Source organism: Danio rerio, chromosome 21, assembly GCF_052040795.2.
Source record: "Danio rerio strain M-AB ecotype USA chromosome 21, GRCz13ab, whole genome shotgun sequence".
NCBI lineage: Eukaryota > Metazoa > Chordata > Actinopteri > Cypriniformes > Danionidae > Danio > Danio rerio.
In genome coordinates, this window is record NC_141041.1 from 33,490,371 (window position 1) to 33,513,800 (window position 23,430).

Below are 23,430 nucleotides of genomic sequence, written 5' to 3' on the forward strand. Positions count from 1 at the left end.
AGAAATGACTTCATCTTTCATTCATTCATTCATTTTTCATTCGGCTTAGGCCCCATTTACACTAATGCGTTTTAGTTTGAAAACGGTGTTTTAGATCAAATACAATGTGTCCACACTAGCGTTTCACCTAGCGTTTCTGAACATATCTCCGTCCACACTATGCCACCAAAAACGTATTTCACGTGACCATTCGCGCACTCTAGGCTCCGTTTTCGGCACTCGAAAGCTCCGGCATCGTGTGGACGGATGGCGTAACCGTAGCAAAACTTACGCGTTTTCAAACTAAAACGCATTAGTGTAAACGGGGCCTTAGTCTCTTTATTCATCAGGGGTCACCACAGCAGAATGAACCAGCAACTATTCCAGCATATGTTTTACGCAGTGGATGCCCTTCCAGCCACAACCCAGTACTGTGAAGCACCCATCACATGCACACTCATACACTACAGCCAATTTAGTTAATCGATTCCCCTATAGCGCATGAGTTTGGACTGTGAGGGAAACCGGAGCACACAGAGGAAACCCACACCAACACGGGGAGAACATGCAAACTCCACACAGAAACGCCAACTGACGCAGCCGAGTGACAGTGCTAACTATTAAGCCACCATGTCGCCGACTTTATCTTTTGTTAACAAAAAAAAATTCTGATGTATTTATTAGACATGATGAAATTATAGTTTTGTAATATTATATTTTATAATAACAAATTTATATAATAATTTAATTTTATTCTTTCATTTTCTTGTCGGCTTAGTCCCTTTATTAATCTGGGGTAGCCACAGCGGAATGAACCGCCAACTTATCCAGCACGTTTTTACACAGCGAATGCCCTTCCAGCCACAACCCATCTCTGGGAAACATCCACAAACACTCATTCACACACACTTATACACTATGGACAATTTAGCCTACCCAACTCACCTGTACCGCATGTCTTTGGACTGTAGGGGAAACCGGAGCACCCGGAGGAAACCCATGCGAACGCAGGGAGAACAAGCAAACTCCACACAGACACGCCAACTGAGCCGAGGATCAAACCAGCAACCTTCTTGCTGTGAGGCGATAACACTACCTACTGCGCCTTGTACTATCATAACTTTTAAAACCAACAGTATTTGTTAATATTATTTACTATTTCATGGACCTGAGCTAATGTGGACTAAAAACAAAATAACTCCTTTTAAAATTATTAATAAATAATTTTACAATATTTTGTATGTGAAGCATATCATGCAAACAAAGATACATAAATACAGTACAAAAAGTCCTTACTGTTAATGCTGCATACAGTTGAAGTCAGAATTATTACCCCCCTGAATTATTAGCCCCCTGTTTATTTTTCCCCTAATTTCTGTTTAACGGAGAAAAATATCTCAACACATTTATGAACATACTAGTTTTAATAAATAATTTCGAATAACTGATTTATTTTATCTTTGCTGTGATGACAGTAAATAATAATTGAATAGCTATTTATCAAGACACTAGTATTCAGCTTAAAGTGACATAGTTAAAGGCTTAACTAGGTTAATTAGGTTAACTAGGCAGCTTAGGGTAAATAGTCAATTTTAAGTTTCAAGTTATTGTATTACAAGGATTTGTTCTGTAGACTATCAAAAAATAGCTTAAAGGGGATAATAATATTGACCTTAAAATGGGTTTAAGAAAATTAAAAACGGCTTTTATTCTAGCCAAAATAAAACAAATAAGACTTTCTCCAGAATAAAATATATTATCAGACATACTTTGAAAATTTCCTTGCTCTGTTCAACATCATTTGTGAAATATTTAAAAAATTAAAACAAAATAAAAAGGGGGGCAAAATAATTCTGACTTTAACTGTGAGTAATGTTAAGAAATAGGATTTAACAAATTAGAATTATGCATTAGAATTATACATTGTACATTAAAAGTAACCTCAAAAACATTCTAATCCGTCAAGTGAACAAACTAATGTGAACTAATGGGAGCTTATTGTAGAGTGCTTAAAAACACAAATGCTTCAACAACTTGTTGTTATCAAGGAAACTTACGACAAATATTTATATAATGCTTCAATTTCAAATAAAAGAAAACTTTTTCCCTCAAACATGACATTTAGCATCAAACACTAATATATAGTGTAAAACAAAAGAATTGTTCTTTGCTATTTAATGATAGTTAATGCATTAACTAATGGGACCTTATAGTGAAGAGCTAAAATATGCTTAAACACTTTTAAAAAAGCTTAATTTCCAAATATGTGTATTTACATCATTTTTGCTCATTAGTAAATATTAATAAATTCTCAAAAAGTATTTTAAAATCTTGTCACTTTATTCTTATAAATCTTCTAACATTGCTGTTATGCATGTAAAATAGTGCTCTTCAACATATTGGTATGACATCACCTGGCAGAGGCGGAGTCAGCAGCTGATTGGACAGGAGCTGCAGATATTCAAGTGTGATGTCACGCACTGCAGGGATGTGGAAGAGGTGTGTGAATGTGTGAGGACTCTTGGGGGCAAAGATGTTGAGGAGGGCCATGTGGCAGTACAGACGTGCCAGAGCACTTTCACAGCGCAGCAGCTCCCTGAAACACACACACACACACACAGACACACACACACACACACACACTAAGTGAAGTTGCATAAACTAAATTCGAGAGGAGCATGTGATATGATTGATCGCGGCTGGTCTCTCTGTAATCATTGGTAAGGCAATCGGATTATTCCAAACTCACTTTAAATACTAAATACACTTGTCCTATTATGCAGTTTCCACAATTTTCATTGCACACTCATTGATTTTCCAGACTGTTCTGCTGTCATTTATTGCACATCTAGAATCTTTGCTTGCGAGTTGAAATGATTTGCTTGTGAGTTTGAAAGTTTTAAACCCATGTACACTGAGGTAAATTTTGTGTCTTTATTGTTCAAACAAACATGAAGTTTTTGACCAGAATTAGGTACAATGCAATTAAAAAATAAAAGATTTCAAATAATAAAAAAATATTAAAATAAATAATTCACACTGCAAAAAATTAACTATTGCCATTTTATGCAGTTACCACCAGATTAATTCATTGTGTGCTCATTAGTTCTGCTTTTGCTAAAATCTTTGCTTGCGAGTTGAAAAGTTTTACGAGTTGAAAACTGCAGCTCAGTGGGCGGGATCTTCTAAAAAACCTTATTCTATTGGCCAATCTTGATTGTGGTCACAGGTTGGCCATTACGTTTTCTCGCGATTGGACCGGAGTCACCAGCAGTGTTGCCAACTTAGCGACTTTGTCACCAAAATATTTTATTATCATTGACATAAGTTTTTTAATTAAAGGTGTTTTTTACTGGAAATCTTTTATTTTTTTATTACTACGTAATAAATTTTTCTTTAAAACTAAATATTTTTGATTGAACTGAAAAAAGAAACAAATCTATTTCCATAACTAAGCCGAAGGAAAATGAATGAATAAATAATGCAATAGTAAATGATGAACAATGATTAATAAATACTTTACAAGACTATTCATCCTTGGTCGACATTACTAAATACATTAAAAAGTGGACCATTATTCTAAAGTGTTACCGGATTAACAATAATTAAGACTATATTTGAACGCCTGTTATTTGAATACTGACCTTTGGCCTCGCACAGAAGCGTGGCGATGCTGTTCTGGTAGGTCTGTGTGAGTCTCAGCTCCACTAAAGGCAGAAAGAAGTTCTCAAGTTTGCTGTTTAGAGACTGTAGCAGAGCAAAGCGCAGATGCAAACTCTCCACTGGGACACCTGTGGGGACACGATCACATTCACTGCACATCCATCTTTTTTTTCTTTTTTAAATGTTTCCCAATTTATGTTTATCAGATTCAGGAATTTTTTATTTTTTTATATATTTTTTTCAATTATATTTTTTCTTCTGGAGAAAGTCTGATTTGTTTTGTTTTGGCTAGAATAAAAGCATTTTAAGGGCAATATTATTAGCCCCCTTAAGCTATATTCGGTTTGGATTGTGAATAGACCACTGTTATACAATGAGTTGCAAAATTATAACTTAAACCTAATTACCCTAGTTAAGCCTTTGAACGTCACTTTAAGCTGATTACTAGAGTCTTGAATATCTAGTCTAATCTTATGTGCTGTCATCATGGCAAAGAGAAAAGAAATATGTTATTAAAAATGAGTTATTAAAACTATTATGATTAGAAATGTGTTGGAATAATCTTCTCTCTGTTAAACAGAAATTGCAGGAAAGATATACAGGGGGGTTAATAACTCTGACTTCAGCTGTATAAAATAATAATAATAATAATAATAATAATAATAGACAGCCCTTGAGAGGCTTTTGCATCTGAACTCTTCATCTGTGAACAAGATAACACAGAGATGGACTTGCTTAACGGACACGCAACCTCAGGATCGGCGCCATTTTTGCTGGCGACCAGGTAAACCTCATGTGGATGCAGACGGGCAGGAGTGATGGCCAGGTGACAGCTGAGACGGTTCACAATCTGCACCAATGCAAAGTCCATCTCAAAGCTCCATTTTCTGCTGGCTTTTTGAGCATGTAAGGAATCAATGCATGTGCATCTGGAGGGGAAAAAAAGTATTTTTAGGTGTTTACAAACTAGTGTACATTTGTCCAGCTGTGGGGTTTTGGAGACATCTGCATCACAATATGGGGCATAAGAACAGGACGTGTGTTTGGTAATAACTGACCACACTTCATTATTACTGTTGATTTATTACTTTGCTGGAGATTAGAACTAAATTAGAAATAGTTTTGAAGCAAATATTTGCGCTTAAACTAAATTAATTATGTCGGCTAATGGATGTGTTCAGTGGAGTGAGTTTCCACCATTTCCTTACTGCATTAAAGTAAAGGAGTAAAGAGTAAAAGTAAAGTAAAGAGGCTAAACGGAGGAGGCTGGTTCTTCATCCTCGCGCTGCAGATGCTCTGTTTAACTGTTTTTACTAGTGAAGCGTTCAGTTTTTACACTAACAAAGTCCGGCATGTAAATAGCAAATGCACCATATCCATATATATATAAAAAAAAAAAGAAAAAAGAAAAAAAAAAGCTGATTATGGCATAATTGGTATCAACACTCTCAGGACCACTAGGAAATACATTAAGACCTGATGATACTTTTTTTTAGTTATTTAAGTTATATAATTAATTATTTTTATTTATTATTAGAATTGAATTGAATTTGATTTTATTTGACAGATTTTAGACAAGCTGTACAAAAGTACAAGAATCCCATACATTCTGAAATAAAAACTGTCGAGGATAAAAACCCAATAAAGCCCTGGACTTGTTTCCATTGCATTCCTCACAGTTAAATAAAACAAAGTATGGCTTCAAAATAAAGATGATGCATAAAACAAACAGGACCTCCACCTTTTTTAACAGGAACAAAATAATTCACAAATACAATTATTCATTCATTATTCTTTTCGGGTTAGTCCCTCTATTAATCAGAGGTCGCCACAGTGGAATGAACCGTCAACTTATCCAGCATATGTTTTATGCCGTGGATGGCCTTCCAGCTGCAACCCTATTCACAATCAAGTAACATATCAAATAAAACATCCTCGTCCACTATGCAAACTAATTATTCTCATCAAACAATCATCTTTTCATAGCTTTTCTGAACCTCCTTAAGTCTTTAATTTCCTTGACCGATTTTGGTAATTTGTTCCACATGATTGCACTTGTATATAAAAACGTATTTTTCCCCACTACACTTCTAAATTTAAATAAACAAATATTAAAATCTAAACCCCTAGTACTGTATGAATGCTGTTGCCTCACCATTTGAAAACAGTTCACCAAATAACTAGGAACCACATTATTAAACATTTTACGTACCATTCCCAGTTTTAAAAAACATTAGTGCTGTCAATCGATAAAAAAAGAAAAACTAATTAATCACACTTTTTGTTTTGCAATTAATCACACAAACATATTGTCTTCTTTTAAGAAATAATATGCCAAAATGAAGTGAGTGTTTAATCTTGTTTTTCGATTTGTGATAAGGTTATTTTGCTTACCCCATTGGCAGATTATTTTGCTTGATTTCAGGAAAAACTCACTTCATTTCTGCATATTATTTCTTAAAACAAGACAATATCTTTTGCTTGTCTAGAAAATGCTTCTTGATTTAAGAACTTTTAGATATTTGGACTAGAAACAAGACAAAAAGTAAGAAAAGCATTTTTTGCAGTGAAGACCAAAGACTAATCCTTACAGGGACTTTGGTCACACCATCTCTATACATTTAAACAAGGGATACGGACGGTGACATTGGATGTTTAGGCATTTGTTCTTGTTTCGAGGAAACGCACGCGCGTGCACACAGACACAGAAACAGACAAACAGACAGACACACACACAAACACGTTTGTTTTTGTGAAAAGTGGGGACATTACATAGGTTTCCATTCATTTTATACTGTCCAAACCGTATATTGTATTGCCCTCACCCCAACCCACCCCTAAACCCAACCATCACAGGAGACAGTGTGCAGCTTTACTCTCTGATTAAACTCATTCTGTGGGATTTATAAGCATTTTGAGACATGAGGACATCACCAATGTCCTCATATTTCACCTCCTTTTTGTAATACCTGTGTTATATCCATGTCATTATACAGATTTGTGTCCTGATATGTCACAAAAACACACGCACACACACACACACACACACACACATGACACACGCAGGACAGAACAGCCGGAGTGACTCCCTTCAGATTCAACACACATGATCTCGTTCATCAAATTTGCTTTCACTAAGCTTTCTACAGTATGGCTATATTTCACAAGGATTCTGACAGAGCAACGTGAAGCAGACGCTTTACAAAAGTTGCGTTTAAAGGGGAAACACGACAGAATGCACTGTATTTGACAGCTCGCGACATCATCTGAGTACATTTACACGGACACCATTACTCCGCTTTTAATATGATTAAGATAATACTCTTATTAAGAGACGACCATGTAAACAGCATTTCGATTGTAATTTTCCCTTCATATTCTGTGAGCAGCTACTATACCAAAATGAGGTAGCATAATTAAAATAGGGTTGAATCAAAGCTCCTGCCAATAATTTTAAAGAATGAACATCTTTTGAACAATGAAGACTTTTGTATGTAGAGCTGCCTCCAAAACCTTCTGAGTAGTGATGAGATGCCAATGTCTTCAAAAAACACAGCAAATTTCATGACAGCATTGACCTAAAATGAATGGTATGGCCTGTTGCCAATTAAAGAAAAGCAAAAACTGTGCCGAGTAGTAAAAATTGCCAGTGTAATTTTAGGTAAAGCACAAAAACAACCAAATGAAATGTACTTAATGAGAATTAAACAGAAAGCACACGTCATTCTTGAAGATTGTTGCCATCCCTTAAATATAGCATCTAGGCTTTTGCCATTAAAAAGGCGTCTTAGACTGTCACAGTCAAATAAATGTTCAGATGGATCCAAGTGCGAGTGAAAAATAATATTTCTTTGACATTTAAAATAAATGCAAATAGTGAGTGCGGTGCTAGGACTAGGAGAAAACAGGGCAGGGATCAGGCAGGAAAACAGGGTCCAGTGGTAACTCCTCACGGTCCTGAGCACAGACAAAAGCACACATAAGCACACGTAACGAACTGACAAGGAAACACAGAAAATGTCGCCCATATATAGGCACGATAATGAACCTCAGCTGGCGAGCTAATCAAACTAGCTGAGTGCCGTCATAACACATGACCAGAACAAATACACGTGGACAACAAAAACAAAACAAACCCACGATCAAACAGACACTCCGGAAGAGCGCACAAACCTGCAACCGTGACATAGACCCAAGTAAAGAAAACTGTGTATCAAATGTCCTTTGTGCCGACTGCCATTAGAATTTCATTAATAATTGAGTTTTTAATGTGGTTTATGTGATGATATTGAATGTATTTGTGTTGCCTGTTTTTTCTGTGATATATGTGATGTGAGCGCTGATGTGGTGAAGCCAAAGATCATTTTAAAACCTGCAAACCTGTCAAAGTGCAGGTCATATCCACAGGCCAGGATCGCCCGCCAAACACTGCGGATGTCCTGCTTGGCTCTGTCTAGAGTAAACTTGTGGAAAACTTCCAGCGTCAAAAACTTCTCTTCTGGCACTGTTGAGAAACATCGAGATAAAAGCAGATCATTCACACATTTGATCGAGCGCCTGCTTGAAGTTTTCATAGGATGTGCACACTGACCCTATTTTCAATCACTTACTTTTAGACTCTTACTAAGGAATATACAACTAAATACAAAATCATTTGCCTATCTGTGAAATAGTTTTTCAAAAACAACTCTTATACATAATTCTTTAATAATTCTATAAAGACGGTGGATAATATTTCGTTAGCTATTTCTCTAGATACTAGTATTCAGCTTAAAGCAACATTTAAAGGCTTAACTAGGTTAATTAGGTCAATTAGACAAGTCATTGTATAACGAACTTAAAATTCTGTAGCCAATCAAAGAGCAAGCTGACAGCTCTCACATTGTCACCCACTGAAGCTAAGCAGGGCTGTGCTCGGTCAGTACCTGGATGGGAGACTACATAGAAAAGCTAAGTTGCTGCTGGAAGTAATGTTAGTTTCTAAATGAGGTCCTGACTCTCTATGGTTGTTAAAAATCCCAGGGGATTTTAAAAAAGGTTGGGATTTCACCCTGACATCCTGGCCAAATTTGGCCTCCTAACCATCATAATTGGCTCAATCTTAATATTAATCTGTCTCCTCTCCACCAATCAGCTGATGCGCAATATGGCTGCCGTAAAATGCTATATAAATGAAAGGAAGTAAAATATATATTTATTATAGGGGGGCTAATATTATTGACCTATTTCCCAGTTAAATTAAGACAAATAAGATTTTATCAAGAGTGTTTTAAGCTATTTCCTAATCACTCATATATTGCCTGATTACAGTGGTATACAGTAACATGCTTTAATGACGAACTACCATATACTGTCAAGTCATTTCCACTTAACATGTCGGAAATCAATGCATGTGCATCTGTGGGGGGTAGTAGTACCAACTTTTTTGGTAGTAGTTTGGTAATACATGCTTCTGTGAACTAAATGTATGAATGTATTTAAATAACATCTAATTTATTATTAAAATGCATACGTTTTCAGTGTTTTTAGGGATATTTAGTGACTTTTAGAGGTTACTGTAGGTCAAACTATACAAGTTATGTGTCCATTTTTATTTTTTTATTAGGCTACATGCCGATATAAACACTTACAGTATTTTACAAGAAATGTGTGTTGTGTATACTTTAGATGGTATTGGTCCTCAAGAGCTGCTATTTTCAGACTGTTGAATGATATTTTCCTAGCATTGATTGGCACAATTATGCATTTATAATGCTATGAACCGCTCAAATCTATATTTACATTATACTTTTTTATTATTAATATTAAGGACATAGATCAGAGAAAGCATTTTCTTACTATTAACGTGCTGACCCACCTCTCATACATCTTGTTTTAAAGTCCTTCAGAGGGGATCAAGCAATATTGGAGGGGGTCAAACCCTCCCCAAACCCCCTGTAATTTGCACATTGGTTATATTCACACACTGCTGCCACACAACTGTTTGAACCACTTATAAAAGTGATTTAGCATAATAGGTCCCCTTTAAGACAGTATCACTTAAGGCCAACAGGTGCCAACAAGTCAATATCTACATCATACAATATACTTCAAATCATTTCCACTGAAACATGCATGTTTAACCACATTTCTTAAACAAATCACATATTTTAAGCCAGCGTTTAAGGGACAGTTCACACAGAAATGAACATTTACTCATCATTCACTCACACACAAGTGGTCTCAAACCTTGAATTTATTCTGTTGAACACAAAAGAAGATATTTTGAAGAATGTTGTAAAAGAAAAACAGCCAAACTTTATTTTGATGGTCAGTTTGTTGAATTTAAGTAACATTGCATCTACAGTACATACCAACTAATTTTCATTAGACTGTTGGGTTGGGGTTAGGGTAAGTTGACATGCACTTGAAAAGTTTCTTATAGTCAGTTAAATGTCTGTTGAAGGAGCAGAATCAGCAGATATTAAGCAGACAGTCTACTAATACTCAAAATAAAGATGATCTAACCATCAAAATAAAGTGGTACAGACAAAACCCACAATAGTAGGAACGAAAAATACTATGGAAGTCAACAGCTGCTTTTTTCCGACATTCTTCAGAATATCTTCCTGTACAGACATTATTAGAACCCACTGTACATTATAATTGAAATCCTGATTTGCAATTCTACATTTGATTGTTCTTTGATGCAGTCCTTCTTCTCAAACGGTCTATAAGTTATTGTCTAACACATCAATAGATGTGAAGATAATCCTATTGTTTACTTCTGTGTCTGGAACAAAGTGCTATTATGCTTCTCTTGGATGGATATAAATTACAAGGCTGAGCTTTACTGCTGAATGAGACACACACAAGACAGTTTATTCAATTCACATTTATTGCAAGTGTTTGGCCTGCTGGGGAAATCAAGTTCTTTCTGGAGCAGTGATTGGTCACTCTGGGGATGATGAGTGGAGATCGTGAGGCAGGCCTTCTCGTCTGGAAGAGAACAGAGTCAAGAAAATCAGTGTCGATGTCTAAATGAAGCTGAATTTGAGTATGAATTAACATGACCTCTGACCCACAGAGAATTCTATATATACATATGTGTGTGTGACATACAGCATGTTCCAGAAGTGTTACTAAGCTCAGTCAGATGTCATGTCACTTAAATGAGATGAAATTACCTTTTAGAAAGTGTCCACACTAGCTCCTGCTCCTGAAGTAGGCATAAGCAGCACAGACACCTATGCCGACTCCGACCCAGGCTGCTGGACTGCTCACCGCAGCTTTCACAGCACTTTTCACATTGTTGGAGATCCTTCTTCCCCATGAAGACTCGCTGTTCGCTCTCTCCTCTGTATCTCCAGCGGCCTCTCTCTCTGTTTCTTCACTGGTCTTTCTCTCCTCTGTTTCTCCAGCTGTCTCTCTCTCCTCTGTTTGTCTTGGAGAGCTGCTGTCATTATCTGAGAGGACCTCAATTGTCTTGTCTGGGCCCCACATGATGATCAGAGGTTTATTCAGTAAATCAGTGAAGTTCAGAGCTTTTTGTGCTCGCACTGCATCACGTCGATGATGGAAAGTCACAAAGGCATAAGCAGGAGAGATGATGTTGTTTCTGCACACTTGCACAGTCGAGATGGACCCCAATGCACCAAACTTTTCAATAAGCTGTTGTTCGGTGACCATTGGGTGCAGATTGCTCACGAGCAGTGTCTTCAGCTCAATAAAGCGGCTCGTGGGGACCACAGGATCTGGTTGCTGGTCCCGTCCTGAATGCTCAAAAGTCACATAAATGTGTCTGCAATTAGTGTCTTCATCAAAAGAAAAATCCAAAGAGTGGATTTGGCTGAACTGTTTCATTGACTCAATCAGTTCTTGTTCGTCCACATCTGGGTCCAAAGTCAGAACAACCGATGACCACTCGTGATGAGGGTTGTCTGAAGACTGATTATAGTGAGTATCCATAGCGAACGACTTCTTCACAATCACAGATTTGTCAATTCGTACAGTAACTGTGTGATTTACCAAGTCACCGTCCTGAATGCTGGCAAACTGAGATGAGCTGTTCTAACATAGAACTACTATAGAACACATTCTATGACTGTCGTTGCTAAATAACCATCAGCTGGGAGCGCGTGTGTGCGCACACAAACAGGATTCTAAATTGTTTATAAATGAATCTTAATCTGTTGACTATTAGATAAACTATTTATTACTATTGTTTAATCCTACAGATGATTGTTAATGTGCTGTTAATTAATATTTATTAGAAAAACCACCACTACTATGTCAATTGTTTTTATATGTCCTATTTAATGTAAACATCACAAATGCTTTGGAGATACATATGGAACATTTGTCAAGCCAATAAAATAATCTGAAAACATTGACTTTCTCTGTGTGTGTGTTGGTATTTTCAAAGGTTTAACATATACATCTATTGAAAAATAACCAGTTTCTGTTGGTTTACAGAAGCTTTTAGCAGAAACCTTTGTCTCCTCAGCTGCTTCAGTTTATTTAATGAAGGATTGAGTGCGGAACAGTTTCTTCTCTGAAGACATTCGGTCACAGAACTAAACCTACCTGCAAGAGTGATTTATATTTGACTGAATAGAGTTGATAAAATAATAATATTCACGGGTGTAAAATTCCTAAATTCACCTCTCACACCATATCCCTTATTAAGCTTCTGTATATACTTAGAAATAAAGTATGTATGTATGTATGTATGTATGTATGTATGTATGTATGTGTATACAGTTGATGTCAGAATTATTAATCCCCCTGTTTATTGTTTTTCCCAGTTTCTGTTTAACGGAGAGAAAATTATTTCAACACATTTCTAATCATGACAGATTTAATAACTCATTTCTAATAACTATTTTTTTTTCTTTGCCATGATGAAAGTAAATAATATTTGACAAGATATTCTTCAAGACACTTCTATTCAGCTAAAGTGACATTTAAAGGCTTAACTAGGTTAATTAGGTTAACTAGGCAGGTTAGGGTAATTAGGCAAGTTATTGTATAACGATGGTTTGTTCTGTAGACTATAAAAAAAAATAAAGCTTAAAGGGGCTAATAATTTCGACCTTAAAAAAAAATCTGCTTTTATTATAGCTGAAATAAAACAAATAAGACTTTCTCCAGAAGCAAAAATACTATCAGGCATACTGTGAAAAAGTCCTTGCTCTGTTAAACATCGTTTGGGAAAAATAAAAAAAATAAAAAAAATTAAAGGGGGGCTAATAATTGGCTTCATCATTCTGTCTTCAACTGTATGTATGTATGTATGTATGTATGTATGTATGTATGTGTGTGTGTGTGTGTGTGTGTGTGTGTATATATATATTTATATTATTATTATTATTAACTTGAATACATTTACATATGTATACATAATAATTTTTATTATGTATTTAATTATTATTTGATGAATGCAGGCTCGAAATACACTAAATCACAGTTCAACCTTTAGATGTCAGTAGTTATGTGCCCAGTTATGTGTGACAACATTCATGTCTAATTTTTAGTCATATTTACGTTTTTATTAGCCTTTGCAGTGGAGTGTATATTTAGATATTGAGAGACTTCCTGAAAATTATTATTGGACACATACAGTTGAAGTCAGAATCATAAGCCCTCTTTTATTTATTGTTTTCTTTTTAAAATATTTCCTAAATGATGTTTAACAGAGCAAGGAAATTTTCACAGTATGTCTGATAATATTTGTTCTTCTGAAGAAAGTCGTATTTGTTTTTATTTTGGCTAGAATAAAAGCTTATTTTTTTTAGTTATTTCAATTTTTTTTGGTCTTTTGCATGACAATAAAAATTAAATATTGAGAGGTAAACAGTAATGTATTGTCCATTATTAATCCCACCCCCTAACCTCTCGTTCATTAACTCAACAAAACAATAAATACATAAATACCAAAAAAAGAAAATTAAATACATTAGAATATGACATCAGAGTAACTGGATACAGATGGGACAAATAATAATAATTAAAATAATAATAATGCATTTAAATAAATACAAAAAATGATAATAATAAAATTAATTAAAACTTTCTGATAAAATGGTTAATGTTACAGGTTGCCAGCACCAGGTGTAATAGGCAGGCCTTTGATGTAGTCAAGAAAGGAATCCCAAATCTTATAAAAGGAATCTAATGAGCCAGAGAGTGAGCATCTCAGCATTCCAAGTCTGATACAGTAAAAAATGTCCTGTATCCACTTGTCATGTGTAGGGGAAGAAGTGTGTTTCCATTTTAAAAGTATGGCACGTCTGGCTAGAATTGTGGTAAAGGCAAGAACCTTGCTGTCACGCACTGTCAAATCAGGTTCAAGGGATACACCAAAGAGGACTATCAAAGGATCAGGTGAAAATCAGTTCCCCTTCGGGGGGAACTTCAGCACTATAAGTGGATTTGATTGTAAAATCCACGCATTGGGGAGGTTCGGTTCAGAAGCTACTCGTCTGAAAGAGTATTGAACGGGCCAATTAAGAATGAATTGGCAGCGCAAGCCTGCGCAGGTGAGCGGCATAAGCAATCAACTGAGTATATAAGCTCATTTGGCGCCAGCAGACGCTATCCTTTTCGCTTCAGAGACTTTCTGATCGAGTCGATGAGGGTTCCTCCTGCTGTGACCAGCGATTCTGAGCGAACGAGAGCATTCTCCCGGTCCAGAGTGTGTACACGCAGTGGCAGACGGTCGAGCTGGGTTTCTCCCTTGCCTGGCGTTCTTTGGGTCCGGTCCTCCAGAGCGGTGCGTATAAAGTTGCAAACTTCACAGAAAGAGCAACACAGTCGTGCAGCACGTCCTTATCAGGACGGCGCTCCGACTGTGCGTTTCTGGATGCGGTGGTTTCCTGTCCTCGGATGATGGGCGCGGGCACTGCGTTACATGTCTGGGGGTCCAGCATGTTAATGCGCTGCTCGCGGGCAGTTCATGTCGTCATTGCGATGCCATGACTGTTGCGCAAGATCGCGGTTAGCCTTTGCAAAAGGGCGAACCACCCCAGTTGTCCCCTGCTCTGCAGCGGGCACTCGGGCAGATCTGAGGGTTTCAGCGAGAGATAATCCGTCGCCCACGGGCCCGCGGACCTCCCGCTCCTCTAAGCGCTCCATCCAAGCTTCGGGCGGGGGAAGCGATCCGTCTAACAGATGGTAGCCCTTACGCCCGATGACACCGGAGACCAGATGTCCACCGCGGCATCGGAGGGTGGGCTTTCATTGTCCGATGATGATCCAGACCCGCTCGCCCCCTTCGGGCTGGTGAGCGCTGTCACTACGGATCCTGAAACGGACATGTTAGCCGTGCTTTCCCGGGCTGCTTCGGCCGTGGGTTGGAGATGGTTTATCCCCCAGCTCCGCGGCCGGACCGACTAGAGGGGCGTTCCCTTCTTCCCGGAGGTGCACAGTAGGCTCACGCGGTCTTGTAAAGCACTTTTTTCTGCTCGTGCTGCGTGTTCCTCCACCCTAACCACTCTTGACGGTGAAACAGCCAGGGGGTATGTGGCGATTCCTCAGGTTGAGTGCGCGATGGCGGTAAATCCGCGCGGCGCCTCTTCTTGGCGGGGTCCGCCTCGTCTCCCATCCAAAGCCTGTAAGTTATCTACCTCCCTCGGAGCTAGAGCTTACATAGCTGCGGGCCAGGCTGCTTCCGCCTTGCATGCGATAGCCACCTACCAGCGCTACCAAGCGCAGGCGCTGGCCGAGCTGCACGAGGGTGGGTCCAACTCAGGCTTACGAGCTTCGCACCGCCGCCGACTTAGCTCTTCGGACTACTGAGTCCGCTGCGTGTGCGTTGGGGAGGACGATGTCCACATTAGTGGTCCAGGAGCGCCACCCCTGGCTGATATGCGCAAAGTCGACAAAGTCCGCTTTCTTGACTTCCCCATATCCCCAGCCAGGTTCGGCGACACTGTCTGTGAATTCACCCAGGAATTCAAGGCGGTGAGAGCAGTTGGTGGGTGATGTCTTATCGGCGGTCCGTAGCCCGCTCCGCCCGCCGTGCCATTCATACCTGCTCCTCGCCGAAGGCGCCCGCCTACGAGAGCTGCTCCGCCCCCGCACACGCCTCCGGCGAAGCGAGCGCGTCGGGCACCTCGGAAGCAGGCAGCCCCCCTGCCCAGAACGCCGCTAAGTCCGGCAACGGACCGCGAAGCGCCCCTGGGACAGGCCATCTGGAGAAGAGGGAACTTGCTCTTTCCCCGCTGGAGGGCGGGGCCCCATTTCCAACAGCACTTTTTACTGCCATGAAAACATTATGAAAGGGCACTTTTCACTTCCCCAGATGTGACAGCCCGAAATCTGCCAGTCTGGGACGCTATGCTTTCTAGCTTGCAGATTCGGTGCGTTTCGCCAGTGGCTCACGAGCGCTGGGAGGACGGTCTCCTTTCTCCCACCCCTCGAGCCTCCCCTCCGGAGCTCGGGTTTGGAGTGAGAGCAAATATCTCACCTCCAGCTTTTCCGTGGGACCCGCGAGCTTCCCGGATCAGCACACCCACTCCGCGCTGCCCCACTGCTGGTACGTCAGCGATTGTAGCGATGAGTCCATTAGCGAGAGCTCTGCCTGCCTGGTTAGCGCGGGCCAGCTCTTCGCGGTGGCTCATACGCACAATCAGACTCGGCTATGCGATTCAGTTCGCGAAACAGCCCCCCAAGTCACGGGTGTGTATTCACCAGGGTCAGCCCCCTGTCCGCCCCTGTCTTGCGAGAGGAGATTGCTGTCCTTTTGGCGAAGGATGCAATCGAGCCGCTCCCTCCAGCCGAGATGGAGAGCGGGTTTTACAGCCCACACTTCATCGTGCCCAAAAAGAGTGGTGGGTCACGGCCAATCCTAGATCTGCGCGTTTTGAACCGCTGCCTGCACAAGCTGCCGTTCAGAATGCTCACGCAGAAGCGCATCCTCCGGTGCGTTCGTCCTCTGGGTTGGTCTGCAGCATTAGACCTGATGGACGCGTATTTCCATGTCTCCACTCTTCCTCGCCACCGACAGTTTCTGCGGTTTGCGTTTGAAGGTCGAGCTTGGCAATACAAAGCCCTCCCCTTCGGGCTCTCTCTGTCTCCGCGGGTCCTCACCAAGCCCGCGGAGGGTGCCTCAGCGCCCCTTCGGCTCGCGGGCATCTGCATACTCAATTTCTTTACGACTGGCTGGTTTTTGCCCTCTCTCGGAGCAGTTGATTATGCACAGAGACAAAGTGCTCTGGCACTTCCACCTGTGGGGGTTTCAGGTCAACCGAGAAAAGAGCAAACTCGCCCCCGTGCAGAGGATCTCTTCTCTCGGGCTGGAGCTGGACTCGGTCACCATGGCAGCACGCCTCTCCGGAGAGCGCGCTCAGCTGATGCTGTACTGTCTGAGAGAGCTCGACAGTAAAATAGTGGTCCCACTGAAACTATTTCAGAGGCTCCTGGGGCATATGGCATCCGCAGCCGCTTCATGCCGCTCGGATTATTCTATATGAGACCACTTCAGCACTGGCTTCACGATCGAGTCCCCAGACGCGCATGGCACGCGCGCGCACACCGAGTCTCTGTTACTGCGCTGTGTCGCCGCGGCCTCAGCCCTTGGAGCGACCCCTCGTTCCTACAGGCCTGGGTGTCTCTAGAACAGGCGTCCAGTCTTGTTGTCGTTTCAGCAGACACTTCCAACACGGGCTGGGGGGCTGTGCGTTGCGGGCATGCGGCTGCGGACCTGTGGAAAGGTACCCAGTTGCATTGGCATATCGCCTGGAGCTGTTGGCAGTGTTCCTCGCTCTCCACCGTTTTTTTCCGGTGCTGGAGCGGCAACACGTGCTGGTCAGGACGGACAGTACGACGGTGGTGGCGTATATCAGCCGTATAGGGGGTATGCGCTCTCGCCGCATGTCTCAGCTCGCCCGCCGTCTGCTCCTCTGGAGTCATCCGCGGATGAAATCGCTGCACGCCAGTCATATTCAGGCAAGCTCAACCGTGCAGCCGATGCGCTCTCACGGCAGCCTTGCGTCCTGGAGAATGGAGACTCCACCCCGAGTCTGTTCAGCTGATATGGGCGCGATTCGGGGAAGCCCAGATCGATCTGTTGCTTCCCCCGAGATCGCTCATTGCCAGTTGTTCTTTCCCTGACCGAGTGCTCTCGGCACGGATGCACTGGCTTACAGCTGGCCTCGGGGCACGCGCAAATACGCGTTTCCCCCAGTGAGCCTGCTCGCGCAGTTACTCTGCAAGGTCAGGGAGGACGAGGAACAGGTTGCTGGTTGCGCCCCTCTGGCTCAACCGGACCTGGATGTCAGAGCTCTCCCTCGCGATAGCCCTCCCCTGGCAGTCCCTTCGAGAGAGCACCTACTCTCTCAGGGACAGGGCACCACCTGGCACCCTCGCCGATCTTTGAAGAGATTTTTAGGGCACCACCTGGCACCCTCGCCGATCTTTGAAGAGATTTTTAGACGCGAGGAAGACTTAGGTAACCTCCGATTGCGGTGGCTAATACCGTCACTCGGGCTAGACCCCCCTCCCCGAGCGCGCCTATGCCCTGACGTGGAGTCTATTCACTGAATGGTGTGTCTCTCGCTGAGAAGACCCCCGTAATTTGCCAGATCAGCGTTGTGCTTTCTTTACGCCGAGAGAAGTTGGAGAGCAGGCTGTCGCCCTCCACACTCAAGGTTACGTGGCTGCCATCTCCGCTCTCATAACGCGGTGGCTGGCAGCACCGTGGGAACGCATAACCTCATCATCCGGTTCCTCAGGGGCGTTAAGCGAATTAATCCACCCCGCCCCCTCTCATGCCCTCTTAGGATCTCGCCCTCGCTACACAAGCCGCGTCAGATCCCTTCGATCCTCGACTCAGTATCTTTCTGTCCCTGAAGACAGCTCTGCTGGTCGCGTTGATATCGATTAGAGGGTCGGGGACCCGGAGGCATTTTTCGGTCAGTGACTCGTGCCTGTAATTGGACTGGCTTCTCTCACGTCCTGAGACCCCGCCCGCGATATGTGCCCAAGGTTCCTACCACTCCGTTTTAATACGAGGAAGTGAGCCTGCAAGCGCTGCCCTCGGAGGAGGCAGACCCAGCCCTTCTTATTGTCCAGTTCGCGTTTTGCGTATTATCCGGACCGCACTCAGAGTTTAGATCATCTGAGCAGCTCTTCGTCTGTTATAGCGGTCGGCAGCAGGGAAGTGCCGTACCGAAATAAGTTCCCACTAGATTATGGATGCCTTTCTTTCACTATCAGAGCCGAGATGCGGCGCGTCCCCCGAGAGCGCGTGCGCACTCCACTCGGAGCCTCGCATCCTCTCGAGCGCGCGCACGCGGCGCCCCTCTAACAGACATCTGTAGAGCTGCGGGCTGGGTGACACCCAACACATTTGCAAGGTTTTACAATCTGCGAGTGGAGCCGGTTTCCTCAAGGGTATTAGGTAACCCTTGGTGATTGAGGAAACAATTCGGTAGGGTGTTGAAACACGCTTGCTGCGCCATTTTCCCTAACACGGAGATACGTGCGCCTTTTTATCTGTCAGTAAAGTTCCCCGTCAGGTGAGCCCTGCAGATTCCTCCGTGGCCCCCAGCACTGACTCAGCGGAGGAGTCACTTGCTGGCCCACTACGTTGTAGGTCTGCCCGCTGGTCAGCCCGCGTTTTGGGTAAAGGTGCCTGCTATGCGTGATCCCCACTAGGCGATCCCATATGCTTATTCCGCCACGGTTAAGTCCCCCCCCTGGGCGGACCCGTGTCTTCCCTCCCCGCTAACCACTCTTTTGCTATGCGTACTCCCCCTTTTTAGGGCTAGTCCATATGTAAATTCTGCCATCTATCCCCCCTTGGGTAACGGATGGTCTCCGCAGCGTCCTCCCTATCGGGATTGCACGCTTCCCAACGTACTGTCGTATTTTCCTAGAATTATCTAGATGCTCACGACTTCCCAAAAAATATATATAAATCCGTAAAACTTCTGTTGAAGTAGGATAAATTAGGGCCAGGGACACGTTGGAGGACCGCGCCCCCCATGATGTGGGTGCGTCACGCTTGCTTGACTATCTCCTCATCGGGGGTGTTGGTAAGGTGCAGTCATTATGGCGCTTTCAATGGGCTCCCAATGCGTGGATTTTACAATCAAATCCACTTATAGTGCTGAAGTTCCCCCCGAAGGGGAACGTTCGAGGTTACTAAGGTAACCCTTCGTTCCCCGAGGAGGGGAACGGAAGCACTATACTCCGTCGCCATAATGACTGTCCCTTAGCTGTTGAAAGTCTCTTCAGCTTAAAAAGGATAGCGTCTGCTGGCGCCAGGTGAGCTTATATACTCAGTTGATTGCTTATGCCGCTCACCTGCGCAGGCTTGCGCTGCCAATTCATTCTTAATTGGCCCGTTCAATACTCTTTCAGACGAGTAGCTTCTGAACCGAACCTCCCCAATGCGTGGATTTTACAATCAAATCCACTTATAGTGCTTCCGTTCCCCTCCTCGGGGAATGAAGGGTTACCTTAGTAACCTCGAACGTTTTTAATTTTCTTAAACACCATTTTAAGATCAATATTATTAGCACTTTTAAGCTATATATATATATATATATATATATATATATATATATATATATATATATATATATATATATATATTTTTTTTTTTTTTTTTTTTTTTAATAGTCTACAGAACAAACCATCGTTATACAATAACTTGCCTAATTACCCAAACCTGCCTAGTTAAATATCTAGTCAAATATTATTTACTGTCATCATGGCAAAGATAAAATAGATCAGCTATTAGAAATTAGTTATTAAAACTATTATGTTTAGAAATGTGTTGAAGAAATCTGCTCTCTGTTAAACAGAAATTGGGGAAAGAATAGACAGGGGGGCTAATAATTCTGACTAAACAGAAGAAAGAAACTCAAACAGGTTTTAAACAAGTGGCGGATGAGGAATTTTCAGTATTTAACTGTCCCTTTAACATCTTTTACGTTTAGATGAGCATATATGAGGTTTGTGTTTATAATTTCCACATAAAATCAGAAATCAGGAAAGTAAAATTAATGACCTTCAAGTTTTTTGGCAGGAGATTTCTCAGGGTCTTTTTCATCGGGTTTGGTCTTCTCTGGAGATTTTGGCTTGAGGACGGTTGTTTTCTCACTCAGTACAGTTCTGGAGAAACAACATTTATCATATGATCTACAGTACATGATAAAATCACACATAAACTGCTATTATATACAGCATTTCATAAGAAAAGTTGCATTTTTATATGATAAGGAATGCTAGTATGAACTTAAAGGCACAATATGTATGATTTTTCATTAAAATATGCAAAAACCACTCGGACAGTGTTATATATTTTGCTGTCTTATGTACATACATTATCCAAACTAATTTTTTGTAGAATATTGACATTGAGATAGATTTAATGTGTGCTGTGTGTTCATGCTAATGTCATCACACACATTTCTGCTTTGGTTTTCTAGAAAACAGAGAAACTGCAGCGAGGCTTTAATATGTTGTGTGTTTTATTCAACTGCACATAGCAGCATTATAACAGAAGCCTAACATGTATTTAGTCTGATAAAAAAGGGCTGCTTCTCCATGTGACTACAAGATAAAGAACCAGAAGCGTAGGACTATGGCATAATAAAAGCTCTGCTGCTTTCCTCTGCTGAATGGTTAATACTAATAGTGTTGAAGAACTTTACTCATCAACATAAGTCCTGTAGAATAAAGAAGACCACAACTCCCATGATTCCACACTCAGGGTGCTTTCACACCTGTGAACAGATTCATTTGTCCTGAAAACAGGGATTAAATTGCTTCATTGTTGCTCTTTGTTCTTGGTGCGGTTCTAAAACAAGTCATGTGTGAATAAACTCTCCTCACATTGGTCAGAGTTTCACGTTTTATTTTGAAGAGTTCTGTTCAGCTGTCAGGGGGGCTGGGGGTTTGGTGGTGTTTGACAGGGTGCGCGCAACGTGTATGAAGACTAAAGAGTGAGGAGGGATGCGGTAGGGAGGGTTGAGAAGGGTGCGCAACGTATTTGTGGACTGGGAAGGTCCTCTGTGCATTTACGGGAGACTTCCGGAAGACTTGGGATGTCTGAAATGACCTCCCGCCCTACTCATAATTCTGTCTTTATATAGCCGTATGCCTATTACATATCCATAAAACACTGTGATATAGCCGGGCTCGGATCGTATCGCTTTCTCACTACAATGGATTTGCTCCAGAATTCATTTAAATCAAGCCGAGACCACCTCATTCAGGCGATCTCAGACCGATTGTTTAGGGGCGGATATGAGCGTGATTGCTGTATTCACATATGCCAAACAAACAGTGCTAACTGGGCAAACGAGACATTTTTCGAAACAAAAGTCTAGGTGTGAAAGCACCCGTCACACAGTCATCAAACTACACCTTTGTTTGCTGTGAATAGTGATAAAAGCTACATACTGCACCTTTAAATATTTAATCGGTCACACTTAGCAATAAGATTTCATTAACCTCTTAAACCCCAGTGCTATTTTGGGATTTCCACCTGGATTTTAAAAGCTTCCAAAATCCACACGCAGAGGTGTAAATGCAAAAATTTGGTATCATTTTAAAGAAAACCCTTTGAATTTTCATAAAGCACTATAGAAAGTGTTTAAAATAACTTTATATGATATCTGTGTTACACTGGAGCGTTTTAAAGTCGTGATTCATCAGCGGATTGCTCATATGTCAGCTTATAGACAAATCAGCTGATGGATGTGACTTTAAAACACAGTGTCCCAGTATATGTGGTTACACTCAGTAAACAGCGGTGAGTTCGGTAAACTGATGACCTTCACGACCAATTGCAGTCATTTCTGTTGAGCATGTGAACACAATGGCAAATCAGCGCTGTTTAAGAAAGCGCTCAATGGTGCTCAAATGTTAAATGCGTGAAATGGACGTTTTTAAACAGAATCACAGGCTCGTTCTGAAAACATAGTCCCGTGGACGTTTCTGGAGACCGCGAATTATGTAGCTGGAGGTACGTATGGTATGGCTGCATTAAAAGAATTTTTAAAAGAACGCTACCTGTGGATGGCTTTCCCACCGCAACCAGTTTGTCCTGTTAGCTCGTCGTTTACATCAACGGACTTGAGACGCCAGACGACGATGGCGGGATTCGAGTCCAGGAAAGTTCCAGAAATCAGGTAAGACAAAAACAGAATCCAAAAAATAAAATGAATGAGTGAATAACAGGGTGAGAATGTGGTAAAATCCAAAATCATGGTAAAAATCAGACGAAGGCTTTTCTTTTTCTGGACGGCTTTTGAAAATCATTGGTTGGATTTAGGAAAGTAAGTGAGTGGGCAGTTTAATAAAAAAATTGGTTGGGTTTAGGGAAAAAGGAGGGTGGGTAACTTAAGCGTGTACAGTAGGCGCAAACAGCACTAGAGGGAGAACTTACTCGAGAAATTTGAGATCTGAAAAAGTGTACACAGAGGCCTTTTGTGGATTTGCGAAAACAAAAAATGCAATAATAAGTACCTCCCGGGATGTATTTCGCAGTGTACAGAAACGTCCATGGCACTACGCTTTCAGAATGAGCCTGGGTTGTTTTTAAAACTTCAGTATTGATTGGTACCGAATTCCAGTATCGTGACATTATAAAAGCACATTTAAGACACTTCAAGACTTAATGAAAAGGAAAACAAACTGTAGAAATAAACAAAACAGCAATGTGTTGAATGCAACATATAATGTCTAGGGCAGGGGTGCCCAAACTCGGTTCTGGAGGGTTGGTTTTCTGCAGAGTTTAGCTCCAACTTGCTTCAACACACCTGCCAGGAAGTTTCTAGAATAGTTAGAGCT

The 23,430-nt window shown here is 41.5% G+C and overlaps 3 protein-coding genes across 8 annotated transcripts in view; all 3 read right to left on the reverse strand.

Annotated features, from left to right (window-relative positions):
• timd4 (T cell immunoglobulin and mucin domain containing 4) overlaps positions 1–23,430 on the reverse strand; it is a 1,098,921-nt gene that overhangs the window by 456,363 nt on the left and 619,128 nt on the right. The window lies entirely within an intron of this gene.
• The window catches only part of LOC147838883 (putative E3 ubiquitin-protein ligase HECTD4), a 30,610-nt gene continuing 9,478 nt past the window's right edge, over positions 2,299–23,430 (reverse strand). The window contains exons 5-9 of one of the 6 annotated variants that reach the window (XM_087301652.1): positions 20,642–20,745; positions 8,023–8,146; positions 4,394–4,571; positions 3,624–3,770; positions 2,299–2,575 (exon numbers count right to left, since the gene is read on the reverse strand). In XM_087301652.1, the coding sequence (XP_087157778.1) occupies positions 20,735–20,745 (11 nt within the window). In that variant the 3' untranslated portion in view covers positions 2,299–2,575; positions 3,624–3,770; positions 4,394–4,571; positions 8,023–8,146; positions 20,642–20,734. Of the gene's footprint in view, positions 2,576–3,623; positions 3,771–4,393; positions 4,572–6,343; positions 7,600–8,017; positions 8,147–20,641; positions 20,746–22,650; positions 22,713–23,430 lie in introns of those variants that run through there. The other 5 variants (XM_087301651.1, XM_087301655.1, XM_087301653.1 and 2 more) reach the window with 5 other exon arrangements.
• On the reverse strand, positions 10,502–12,884 carry LOC147831947 (uncharacterized). The gene is made up of 2 exons (XM_087301664.1): positions 10,809–12,884; positions 10,502–10,620 (listed from the first exon to the last, which is right to left on the reverse strand). The coding sequence occupies exon 1, from the start codon at positions 11,587–11,589 to the stop codon at positions 10,828–10,830; it is 762 nt and encodes a 253-aa protein (XP_087157790.1). The 5' UTR covers positions 11,590–12,884; the 3' UTR covers positions 10,502–10,620; positions 10,809–10,827.